The 13320-nt window shown below is 50.5% G+C and overlaps 1 protein-coding gene across 1 annotated transcript; it reads right to left on the reverse strand.

Moving 5' to 3' along the window:
• Positions 1–1798: 1798 nt before the first annotated feature.
• FXYD5 (FXYD domain containing ion transport regulator 5) lies at positions 1799–9138 on the reverse strand. The gene is made up of 6 exons (XM_087827391.1): positions 8938–9138; positions 6040–6105; positions 4968–4997; positions 4811–4885; positions 1977–2022; positions 1799–1898 (listed from the first exon to the last, which is right to left on the reverse strand). The coding sequence occupies exons 1-6, from the start codon at positions 9101–9103 to the stop codon at positions 1799–1801; spliced, it is 483 nt and encodes a 160-aa protein (XP_087683517.1). The 5' UTR covers positions 9104–9138.
• Positions 9139–13320: the final 4182 nt, after the last annotated feature.

Below are 13320 nucleotides of genomic sequence, written 5' to 3' on the forward strand. Positions count from 1 at the left end.
CCCACGTCTCTTTTCTTGGCTAATTCTAATCTGGTTTCTTTCACTGTAATAAACTCTAACTGTGAATATAGCAGCTTTCAGTAAGTTCTGTGAGTCCTTTGAGTGAATCAGTGAACCTAAGGGTGGTCTTGGGGACAAATGCAGTTGGTGTCAGAAATGAGAGTGGTCTTGGGCCTCCCAAACTCTGCAGTGCCCTTGGACAGACAACTGATGGTCTCCTCCAACAGAGCAGACTCTGGTCTCTGGCTCAGAGCCCTCGGCCAACAACTCCATTTCCAGCTAGAATGCAATTAAGCTTTTTTCTTGTTTCCATTGGGTTTATCTTCATGGCTATCTTCTATTTATATCAAGAGTACTGGTTTTCCAAATATAATTGTAACTTTTAAAATGAAAGTATTTAAGTTAAAAAGAGTTGATCATATATGTGTGTGTCTATGTGTAATAGTCATATAACACATATATGAATGCTAATCCCCCCGATTGGTTAGGCATTAGTTCTGATTAGCAGGTGGTGGGTGCCAATCAGAAATATTTTTAGTATCCTCCCTACGTGTATATAATATGTATATCACATAGTGTCCATCATAGATATAATATGTATATATTATTCATAATTTATGTATATACATAATACAGAATATATATCACATATTTATAATATGTATCACATACAATATATGTGTTTTCATTAGATTTATCTTTCTGGGTATATTCTATTTATATGAAGCAGTACTGGTTTTTCCATACATGTCTTTTAAAATAAATTTATTTAAGTTTTAAAGGGAGTTGATTTCTTAAAATAAAAGTAAGTAATAATACAGGTAGGATGAAATTATGGCAAAAACTAAGAAGAGTATATATACACATTACTTGACACACTGACATTTTCTTCTGTATCTTACTGCTTCTTCTTTTTTTTAATGCTACTCACAGCCCACTAAACTGATTTTGTAATCCAGGCTGGGGCCTGAAGCTTGTGAAATATTGTTACGCAACCACCTGTGAATAGGACCTTGTCTCTTTACTTTGGCATGATGACCCTTAAACCTGGGTAGAGGCCTCTGCCCCAAGCCCGGGGCTTCAGAGGGCCTGCTCTGCCCTAATCTGGTTGAGCCCCTCCTCACAGGCTGCAGAACCCAGGAACCTTCAGGAAGTGCCCGCTGGAGCCTCTGCTCTCCTTGACCATGCTCTGGGAACCGGGGACCCAGGAATTCCCCATCCAAACTGCTCTGAGCCCACTCCAGGGCCTGGGGGGTCTTCTTGGTGGGCACTCCCTTAAATCGAAAGGCAGCCCAATCTGTGGGTTGGGGGTGTGGATGAAGCTCGGATGTGCAGGCTGGGTGTCCACACTCATGTAAGGCCCACACTCGTGTGCATGCTGAAGGAGCCCAGTGTGAAGGAAAGGGGACCACCATGGACCCGGGACCTCCCCTGTGCTAGCGCAGTTACCAATGCTACCTCCCAATGTTAGGAGTGAGCTGACATTGGACACCAGACTCTGTGCCAGGGGTCTCGAGTGGTCGTGGGCAGGATCCGGCACTGACCAGAACCCCTGCAGCCCTTCCCCCAATCCCTCCCACCTCACCCAAGCAGGCTTCATTCACTATATCCCTTGCCTTGGTTTTTGAGTGTGACCCCCTCACTTTAGTCCTCAGGGCGCCTGTCACCAGGCCCTACCACTTTCTTCCACCCCCAGTCATGAATGATCAGAGATCGTGAGACAAGGATTACAGTGCTTTACTTTCTTTCTGAACAGAATGGTCAACGTGGGGGCAGTGCCTGGGGAGCCGGGCAGCCTTCAGGGGGGGCAGGGTTGGGGGCTCGGGCCGTCAGCCCCTGCTCTGGCCCCATCCGTGTCTTCGGTCTCAGGCTGGGCTTTAGTGACTGCTCGGTAGGTTCTGTGAGGGGAGGGAGAAGGGGGGCATGGTGAGCCGGTGGCGGCTCAGGTGACCGGCCCCCACTTCTGATGGGCTCACCTGTTCTGATTCCGGCATAATCGGGGCAGCTGCCTACACTTGCCACCTGTGGGGAAGGAAACGATCCCATCAAGAGTTGGAACAGCACTGATCTCCGCGTGTGCTTTGGGTGCTGGAGGAAGGCCCGTCAGCTTTGCTCCTCGGGAAGCACCAAGGCAACTCGAGGGAGCGATGTGAGCAGATAGAAGAGCTGGGGCAGGGCCCCGGGGAGGATCCTCCCCCCACAGGGAGGGCACTTGGGAAACCTTCCTAACTGGGTGTCACTCATTCGTTCCATAAATGTTTACTGTGCACCGACTACGTGCCAGGCACTGACTGAGGCACGGGGGACGCAGCCGGGAACGGGAATGACTAAAATCCTTGCTCCAGCAGAGCTGCCTTTCTAGCTGGGGAGACCAGCAATAAGATCAATGACCTGGCCCTGCCTGGGTGGCTCAGTTGATTGGAGCATGGTCCCATGCACTAAAAGGTGGAGGTCGGATTCCTGGTCAGGGCACGTACCTAGGTTGCGGGTTCAATCCCTGGTCTGGGCACATATGGGAGGCAACCCATTGATGTTTCTCTCTCACATCGATGTTTCTCTCTCTCTCAAATCAATTTTGAAAAACATATTCTCGCCCGGCCGGGCGTGGCTCAGCGGTTGAGCGTCGACCTGGGATCCAGGCGATTGGGGTTCGATTCCCAGTCAGGGCACATGCCTGGCTTGCGGGCTCGATCCCTAGTCGGGGGCGTGCAGGAGGCAGCTGATCAATGACTCTCATCATTGATGTTTCTCTCTCTCTCTCTCCCTCTCCTTTCCACTCTCTGAAATCAATAAAGACATTAAAAAAAAACACACAAAAAACATATTCTCAGGTGAGGATTATAAAAATAACAAAGTCAGATGTACAGATGGTGGTAAGTCAGACGGTGGTGAGCACTATAAAGAAAAAGCCAGGCCCGGCCACAAGTGGCTCAGCGGTTGAGATCGGCCTAGGATCCAGGAAATCGCAGTTTGATTCCCGGTCAGGGCACATGCCCGGGTTGCGGGTTCGATCCCCAGTGGGGGGGGGGGGGCATGCAGGAGGCAGTTGGTCAATGACTCTCTCATCATTGATGTTTCTCTCTCTCCCTCTCCTTTCCTCTCTCTGAAATCAATAAAGACATATTTAAAAAATAAGAAGAAAAAGCCAGGAAGGAGGCAGAAGACCTGGAGGTGATGAGGGAGCGACTTGGACATCTGGAGGAAGGGTATTTCACACAGAGTGAACAGTCAGTGCAAAGGCCCTGGGGTGGCAAGGCACAGGTGGGCTTAAGGAGCAGCAGGGAGGCCAGGAGGCTGGACTGCAGTGAATGAGAGATTTTAAGACAAAGGCACCATCGCTGCCTCCCCAATCCCTGGCCTCTTCGGGCCTCTTTCCATAGTTATCGCCACATGCTCAGCTTATTATTGTGTCTAGGGCTCCTTCCTCTGCCTGTTTGGTTTTTAAATCATCTTTATCACCCGCAGGAATCAGTTCCAGTTTCACCTCTTTAGAGAGTCCCTCCCCCTCCCCTCCCCCTCCCCCTCTCCGTCACATCTTGTGGCTTTATTTGCCTCATGGTTATTATCTTTCTCTGTATCCACTCTGCTCATTAGTGCATTTACCTGTTTGTCATCCCCCTATGAGGTGTGAGCTCCCCAAGGGCAAGACCAGCATCACAGCAAAGGTTGGGCACAGAGAGGTACCCACAAATATTTGTCTTTGGAACAATTTATGGTCCCAGAACTAACATTCGGACTCTGTCCTCACACAGAACTGGGTCTGGTCCTCTCCTGCTTTTTATGTGCTGTGTGACCTTTGGGCAAATTCCTCAATTCTCTGAGCCTCACTTTTCCCACACGGGAGACAATAGGGCTGGACATAAAGCGAGGATCAATAAACACATGTTGCTTCAGCCCCAATTCAATGAGGTTCAGGCACGTGTTAACAACCTCTTTTTATTACTGTCAATGTTCTGCCACCCACCTTAGGACAAAAAAGATGAGGCTGTGCCCATTTTCCTGATGAGGAAGTTGGACAAGAGAGGTAATGAAACTTGGTGTAGGTTACACAGCTTAACTGAGAGCTTGTAAACTGGTGGCCTTTGTGTTTTATATAATATGCTCCATTTTAAGAACTTGTTAAAAAAAAAATTAAGTTCCTCTGCTTATTAAGTCTCCCCCTAGCCCCTTCCCCAGGATGCTGGGCCCTGGGAGGTGGCTGACCCAAGAGGCCATAGTCCCAGCCCCTTGCCCTCTACTTAAGCATTGGCAGGGAGACACTGGCAGGAGAGAGCAGGGCAAGAGGAGAAAGAGGTTTATGTATCTGGTCCCCTCCATCCTGCTCCCTCCTGGCAGTGGCTACAAAGCTCTCTGACAGTTCCATCTCTCACCCCTTCGGGGTGGTGTAATCACAGCTCCCCACTGCCACTAGTCCCGGAGACTGCACCGTCCCGCTATCCTGCCACCACCACATGAACAAGCCCAGGCCAAAGAGGTGAAGAACCAAGGTGCCCACAGGAACAGAGCTCCCTACTGATCTGCAGCTGACCTCGGATGCATGAATAAACCCAGCAGAGACCGGAAGAACCACCCAGCTGAGCCCAGCCTACATTTCCAAATTGCAGAATTGAGAGCTAAGTAGATGGTTGCCACTTTAAGCCACTGGATTCTGTGGTGGTTTGTATGGTTGTGAAACTAAAGGATATGCCTCATTTAAAATCACCTTGCCCGGGGGCCTTCATGAACCTAACCCCCCACCCCCTGTCAGAGTGCACACCAAGCCTCCTCCCTCCCAGGCTTGGTGTCCCTCCCACCCAGCACCCATTCTCACTGGTGAGGATGACAATGCCTGTGATGAACAGCACAGCTGCAACCAACAGCCCACGTTTCCGGAGAGTGGTGTTGTCTGCAGAGAGAAAAGTGGAGGAGTGCTGTGAAAGGGTCTTCACCCTCCCTCCCCACCGCCCCATCCTCCCTGGGTAACTTACCGTAGGAGAAGGGGTTGTCCTCACTAGAGCCTGCAGGGAACAGACAGGGAGCCAGGTGAAGTTCGGCAAAGGTTTGTGGAGTGAATCAGGAAATGACAGGGTCAGGAAGAGAGGACACTTATGTCCCAGTGTTGGTGCACTTAGGAAAAAACCCAAGTCCTCACGTGGCACACAATCTGGCTCCCGTCACCTCTCAAACTTCATCATCTCCCCTCATCATCTGCTCCAGCCCTGCCCATGACCTGCCAGGCCACCTCAGGGTCTTGGCACTGGCTGCTCCCTCTGCCCAGAGCACTTCCCCAGATAGCCTCATGGCTTTCCCTTCAACTCCTTCTCAGAGAGGCCTTCTTGCCCCTTACAGAAATACTCCCCAGTCACTCTCTCAGCCTAACCTTATTTTTCTTGATAGCAACTTTAAAACCGCATGCCATGTAATTAATATAGTTATTATTTATTGTCTCTCTCCCCCAACTAGAATGTCTGCTCCATGAGGGCAGAGACTTTAATTGTCTTGTTCACTGTTGTATCAGTAGCACCTAGGACAGTGCCTGACACATAGGTAGGTGCTCAATAAATACATTTTTAATGAATGAATGAATGAATGAATGAATGTGAAGCATGGGCATATCATTTTCATCTGTTCATTGGGGCTGGCTGGTCAGGAAGTGGGAAATAGAAGCACAAGAGGAAGAATCATGGTGCCTCTAGAAACAAAGCTCTTTGCTGACTCCCAAAATGGTTTCAGATGCGTAAGTCCAGATGAGAGCAGAAGAACCACCCAGCTGAGCCCAGACTAAACTTCCAAATTGCAGGCTCAAGTTTAGTTCTCATGAATTAAACAGATGGTTGTCATTCTAAGTCACTGAGAGTTGAATGCATGCAGCATTCACTTCTGTATTCATTCATCTGTTTATTGCGTATCTATCTGGTGCCTACCCTCTGCCAGCCCTGAAGTTGTATATTCGCCCAACGTATGTTTACTGAGAACTGTTCTGTGCTGCACAGTATTCCAGGTCCTAGAAATACACAGTTGAGTAGGAAACAGCCAGTTTCCAATCCAGGAGTTACTGACCAGTGGGCATGCGGGCACAGTCTGTCGTGATGTCTTTGTCTGGAAACTGCTTGGAAGGTGTGGTGACTGCGGTGAGATCAGCCGAAACAGTGGCCAGAAGATGGTGGAGGGCAGGAAAGAGCCGTGGAGGGAAACAATGGGCATCAGTGAATGTCTGTATTTGCAAGAAACCCCTCTCCCATACCTACACATGTAGTGAGGAATAGGTGTCCCCCATTCCAACCCCCGAAGCCGTAAAGAATGGCAGGTAAAAATACACTGAAATTTGCTCTAACCTCCTGACCCCTCCCCTAGGACTTTGTGGGCAGCCCCAGAATCCAGGGAGTCAAGGATAATATCTGTCATAACCAGGATGGGTGCCTCTAGGACCCAGGCCCAGTCACAGAGCCTGGAGGCACTTGTTACAAAACATTTTGAATATCACCTCTGCTCTCAGGCTGAAAATACCAGAGGATCCCTCTCTTTAAAAAAAATCAATGTCGCTCAGCCAGGCAGGGCTCAGTGGTTGAGCATCGACCTAGGATCCAGGCGATCGGGGTTCGATTCCCGGTCAGGGCACATGCCCAGCTTGCGGGCTCGGTCCCCAGTCGGGGGTGAGCAGGAGGCAGCCGATCAGTGACTCTCTCATCATTGATGTTTCTATCTCTCTCTCTCCCTCTCCTTTCCTCTCTCTGAAATCAATAAAGATATATTAAATAAATAAATATAAATAAAATAAAAAATCAAAATAAAAAAATCAATGCCCCCTCCTCCGCCCCAAGACCTGCCCCTCTGGCACAGAGAAGCATCCTCAGTGAAGTGGCTCCCACTGTCTGATGTCCCAATGTGAAGTCAGCAAGCAGAAAAGCTGCCTCGTGAACCCTGAGCTCCCTAGACCAGTCCCAGCCCCTCACCTCCAACACATGAACCATCGGCCAAGGATTCCGACATGTTCTGGAAAGCCTTGCCCAGAGGTGGGCAAGATCAACAGCAGGGACAGAGGCAGAGAGTACAGAAAATAAGAAGGACAGCCTGGGTGGCCTGTGGTGCTCAGGCACCCTGGCACTAAAAAGCCTGGGCTCAAATTCTAGTTCTGTCACTTAGGGCTGTGACCCAGGGCCAGCAGAGTAACCTCTCCAGGCCTTAGCTCCTTCCCTGTGAAATGGGGTTAAGACAGTTCCCACCACACAGGGTGGTTGTGAGCGTTGAGTGAATACATGAAAGCTCAGCACAGTGTCCAGCACTGAGCAAATGTTGGCTGCTATCACCTGCTTGGCACTCACTCCTCCATCCTTTTGGGAACAGCTTCCCCTTTCTCGGGCTGGGGGGTGGGGGCTCCTCTGGCTTCCCAGGTCTATCTCCTTCCCCTGCCGGAACCCAGGCCACAAGGGGGAGCTTGTGACCCAGTCTCGCCTTTCCCTGAGACCTTGCAAATCCCCAGCAGGGACTGAGTGGAAGCTGGGGGAAGCTGGGCAGCTCCGAGCCGGCAGAAGACAGGAACCGTTTCCTTGCAAGATGGGAAACAGGCAAGAGAAACAAAGGTAGAGGGACAGAGGCGCTGGGGCTTTTGCGCTCAGGCTACGGGCAACCCTGAGGCTCAGGGGAAGTTGTCGCAATAACCAGAGTATGGAACCACACATGGTAACTCGGGTCAGCAAGGACTCCGGGCGAGTGAATGCGGGATATGAAGATGTTTTCTCAATTGGCAGGTGCAGACAGAGTTGCTATACCCCCACCCCCACTAGGGGACGGTCCCTTCCCCAAGACCCTTGATTTCCGCCTGTCGTACAATTGTTTTAATACGGATTCTGTCAGAATGAGTTCTTTTACTGCCATCACTGAAAAACTGTAACAATTACAAAAAGTGTTATAGGGGATGGCATGGCCTTAGAGGTGGTGTTCTTGCCCAGTGCCCAGTCTGCATGCTGTGGATGTTTCTAGACTAGGAGTGGCCCAAGCTACAGTACTTTCCAGTAGGGGCTGCTCCTCAAATAGGGAGCATGACACAGGCATTAGAAGCCACCTTCATGTAGGCTCAGCCCCTTTTCCCACACCTCTGACAACATTAGCTACTCACTGGTCTTAAGGACAACTGCCTCTTCCCTGACCCCTGGTCTGTGCAATTCAGACAGGGCTGTCTCCTTCTCCAGCACCAGGGTGGGGGGCACAAGACTCAGGCGTGACCCATCAGAGCAGTCCCTTTCCCAGGTTCCCATTGGTCAGACATGAGCATGTCACCCCAGCTGGGCCAGTGAAAGTCAATTCTAGACCTTGGGCTGCAGATGAATGAGAAAGAGATGTCCTCCAGCTGCTGAGCTTGGGACGGAAAGTTAGAACTATGGGCCCATCTTTGCCACCAAGAGGGGAAAAGCCACTTGAGAATGAAGACAACAGAAAGAAGGAGCAAGTCTGTCATGATGACTTGAGCTCCTTGATCCAGCCATACCTGAAATTGGTGCCTCTGGACTTCACAGAATGTATACAGCCAATAAGCTTTTATTTTTTTTAAGTTGGATTTTCTGTATTTTGCCATTGAAAAGTTCCTGCTCTAACATGGAGACATATACAGGGAAACGCCCACAACCACATTTCCTGGCACCAGCCCTGTGAAGGAACCTGAACGAAAGAGGGTCCTGAGTCTATTAGGCTCGCAAAATGTTGCAAACTAGGTGCCCCTCTCAGGGACACTTGCTGCAAATAAGGTTTATTAAGACTGAAAAATCCTGCCAGAAAGAAACGTGTTTAACTTTATCTCGGAATTTCACAAACACCTTTGGCTGCAAACCAAAATAATTTTTTTGGGAAGATGTATTAACAATTCCCCAAACAGGTGCTCTGAGAAACGTCCTTGGGGAAATGCTGACCCAGATAGAGAATTAAACAAAACTTGTATGCTGCTGTTCTAGTGCTCGGCTCTACCTTCCCTGCTGCTCTCGACGGTCCCAGGATCTGTGGTTAGAAGCACAACCTCTCCCTTCCCTTGTTGCATCTGGGTCTCCATCTCTGGCTGGGTGGCCGTTGCTTCTACTGAGGTCAGAAGAGCAAGGAGGGGAGGGGAAGAAACAGACGAGTAAATTGGCGACATGGATCCACAGAAGGGCAAGCCCTTCTCCCCAGGATCCGGCTGGCACAAATCAAGGATGTTCGTAAGGCAAGTGGCACTGTGGGAGTGGGACGGGGGACCTGCGGACTGCTGGTGGCAGGGCAAATTGGTGCAGCCATTTCCAAATGGCTTTGAAAACAACTTTGAGTGTTCATGTCCTTGGCCCTATAGTGGTGTGGGCAAAAGCAGGGCTCTAGGGCCAGGTCCCTGGACCCTGATCCCAGCCGTGTCACTGGTATGCGGTGGCACCTTGGATGAGTTACTCTGAGTGTTCAGGTCCCTATCTGTAAGGTAGGGACAATGGTCATTTCTACCTCAGAGGGTTTGTGTGAGGACTGAATGAGTAAACAAGAGTAAAATATTTAGAACCAAACCATCATATAAGCGCTGTGTTTGATCAAGGAGGAAGGGACACTGTGGCACTGTGTGTAGCAAAAAGAACTGGAAGCGACCAAGGTGCACATCAAGATGTGCATGGAGCCCTGGCCGGGTGGCTCAGTTGGTTGGGAGTCGTTCTGTGCACCAAAAGGTCGCCAGTTCGATTCCCAGTCAGGGCACGTGCCGGGTTGTGGGCTCGATTCCCAGTTGGGGGCATGCAGGAGGCAGCTGATCGATGCTTCTCTCTCACATCGATGTTTCTCTTTCTCTCTCCCTCTTCCTCTCTCTCTAAAAATCAATAAAAATATATATATATATATATATAAAGTGTGCCTAGATTCACTAACTGTGCACAGGCACCCTGCCTCACAGCAGCGAAAAAGAACCCAATGAGTGTCTATGTGGGAACATGGGAAGAACTTCCGAACATTATTTCATGGGGGAAAAAGCCAGTTGCTGAACAACAATCATGTAATATCCTTAAGCTCACACCAATATACCTCCCAGGCAGCATATTTTCTCCAGGTGACGCGCACTGATACAGTCTCAGCGAGGAGCTACCCCCAACCCAGAGCTAAGAGTGGGGGCCTCCCGGAGCTGGGGAGAGAACAGGGCTGGGCCATGAGAAAGGCATCTCGCCTTGCCTACCACGTTTGTATTACTTCCAAGCGGGGTGTGCTGATGTGCTACTGTGTCATTAAACATTAACGGGAAAAACTGAGGAGCACTTTTTGAATTATGTTAGACACCAAGGAAAAGTTAAAAAATGAGTTGAAAACTCACAAACGGAAAATGCTAGAGAGAGTGAAGGAAGGAGGTGAACGGGGCTGGCGCAGGGGGCAGCTTCCCGGGTCTCTGCAAAGCTCTGTTCCTTGACCTGGCGGTGGTTACACAGGGGTTCAATTCAGCATCATTTGCTGAGCTGTACATTTAGGTTTGTTGTACTTTTCTACATGCATGTTATTGTTCATGACTCCAAAAGATTTTTTTAAAGAAGTGAAAGGAGTCGGCTGGCTGGCCCACCATAAATTTAACCAGGGGATGCAGAGCTGGGGGGATGAAATGGGTAACCAAAGACCCAGGGTGTCAGAGAAAGAGGGGAAACAGCGTCCGTGCGGGCCCACCTCCCCCATGCGGCTGCCCCACTCACCGCGAGCCTGCGGGGCTGAAGCCTGAGGGGTGGAGTGGAGTTCTGGCTGAGCTGCGTCTGAAGTCCAGGAAGAGGGAGAGAAGAGAGAGAGATGTGGAGAAGGCCCACGAATGGAGGCACAGGGGTATTTCCATAGCAACTCGATTTTGATGTGATGGAAGTGACTTAAGTGACCCAGCCATTTCCTCACTGCCTAAATGCAATGCCAGGATCTCTCCTGCCTCAGGCCCTGCCCTCCCACAGATGCCCATTCCCCTTCTCAGCACCCACGGCCTCTGGTAAGAGCCCTGGAACTGCCTTTGGGGAACCATCCTTCCCCCAACTACTTAGTTCAGTAGGGCTGGCACCAGCCCTGTTGGAGGCTGAACATGACCCAGGTCTGGCTAATCAGCTTCCTGTGCCTGTGGCCACAATGATCAGCTCACAGGTAGGCATGTGACCCGAGCCTGGTCAATGACACACATTCTGAAACAGTTGCTGGATTGAGGAAGGGAAAATTCTCTTTCCTCTGGATTCTTAGTAGGTAGGATGGAAGCCCCAGGTATCTAAACTCCATCTTGGCCCTATAAGAGAAGAATCTGCCTGAGAATGAAGCCAACGCAGAGAAAACAGAACCAAGAGATGAAGACTGGTTCCTGATAGCATCATTTGAGAACCTAGATCAAGTCATGCCTGAAGGCCTATCCCTGGACTTTTCAGTTACACAAATTCAAAAATTCCTGTTTAGTCCAGCTTGAGATTTTTGTTGCCATTGTTATTTGCAGTGACAGGATCTTAACAGACCTGTCCCTCTTTCCTCACCTGAGGTTGAAATCAGGGTACGAATGTTCTCAGTGGTTGACTCTGCTGGAGAAATGGATGTTGCCTCTTCCGATCTCTGTCCTAGAAATCAAGGATGAGAAGCCAGGGAGTAGGCTCCAGTCCCCTTGTCATCAACACCCTACTCTGCCCTCCCTTCAGAAACCTTGGGGGTAACTCAGGAGGTCCTTCTGCTGGAGGAACAGCAGATAGCTCTTTGATTGATCAGTTTTTGTGGTATCAATACATACTCCTCGAAGTTTTTAAGAAATGCTAATGCCCCAACACCCTTCCTCCAGCCCCCCTCCCTCCCTGCCCATCCTTGTGGGATGGGAGAGATGGTTTAGCTGAGGCGCTAGTCAGCCAGAGCCCTGGTCTCAAATTCTGTTCCTAACAGTTCCCTTGCTGTGTGACCCCAAGCAAGTCAAGACCCCACTCTGAGCCTCAGTTGCCTCAACTGCAAAGTGAGGATAACTGAATCTACTTCTCAGGCCTATAGAGAGGGTGAAATGAGATGGAGTGGGGAAGATACAGCCACTGCCTCACCCTGGCCCAGCCTCCATCCCCTCCCTCCCGGACACACAGCCACCTCCTCCTTGGTCTCCTGCTCCTGTCCCCACCCACAAAATCTGCTCCCCAAAACAGCAGAGGAGGGAGCCTGTGAACACTTGAAGCAGGTTATGGCCCTGCTGGCTCAGAGCCTTCCCCCCCCCCCCCCCCCCCCCGGCTGCACCTTTCACTTGGTAAAAGCTAAAATCCTCACCCTGCCCATAAGTCCCCCTCCATCTGGTCCCTGTCACCTCTCTAACCTCTCCTTTTCCCATCCTGCCTCTTGTTCACCCCAGCCCAGCCACCTGGCCTGCCTGCTGTTGCCCACATTCACCAGATTCGCGCATCCCCCAGATACCTGTTTGGCTCATTCGCTCATCGACTTCAAGTGTCTGCCCAAATGTCACCTCCCAGTAAGGTCTTCCCTGACCACCCTATTCAAACAATCCTCGTTCCTGTCCTGGTTTTCTCCATAACACGTATTACCCTCTAGCATACTGTATCAGTTACTGATGGGTTATTTATTTTCTGTCTTTCCCAAATAGAACGTGAGCTATTTGATATACTGCTGTTTCCACAGTGCATGGGATAAGGTCTGGCACATAGTAGCTGCTCAATGAATACTTGAATGACTGAAGGAACACATGAAAACCATTGTATCCAAGAGAACTGCAGCCGCCAGTGGAGAGTATGCTCTGGGTTCTGGGGGCAGGCAGGATGACTGGATCCCAGCCCCTCCACTCGAGCCTCTGGCACAGGCACTTCCCTTCGCTGAGCCTATTTCCTCATCTTAAAGCAGGCGGGGCAATATGTATAATATAACAGAGTAAAGCTGAAGCCAACTGCAGGTCCCACGCACCCTCCCACGCACCGCTAAGTAGTGAGCACCTGCCAATGCCACCTTAGCTTTTGTCTTCAGGAAGCCCTTCCCAGGCAAAGGGGAGACATCTCCAGCTCTGGGACTGACCCTGACTCCCCCCTTTTGCCTAACTGAATCACCCGGGGATCCAGTGAGCTGCTCTGCTGGGAGCCCTGGGTTCCTGGCTGCTGAGTAGAAACCGACACCAATCTCCTCGCCAAGTCAAACTCAGTTCTTCTAGGAGGTGAAGCAGAGGCTGCTCAGCAGGACAGGCTCTGGCCAGACTTGGAAGCGGCTACCCAGGTCTGAGGTGTCCAAAAATAATACCATCTTGGCCCCTTCGTTGGGACTCCCACTTCCTGGTGCCAGCCCAGTAGGGGGGTGAGGCACAGGACAGGGCATCCAAACTCACTAGTTGCCCACCCAGCAGTGCACTCGAGGTAGGGCTGGGGGCTCTGAAGCAGG

Source organism: Miniopterus natalensis, chromosome 18 (genome assembly GCF_054644295.1).
Source record: "Miniopterus natalensis isolate mMinNat1 chromosome 18, mMinNat1.hap1, whole genome shotgun sequence".
NCBI lineage: Eukaryota > Metazoa > Chordata > Mammalia > Chiroptera > Miniopteridae > Miniopterus > Miniopterus natalensis.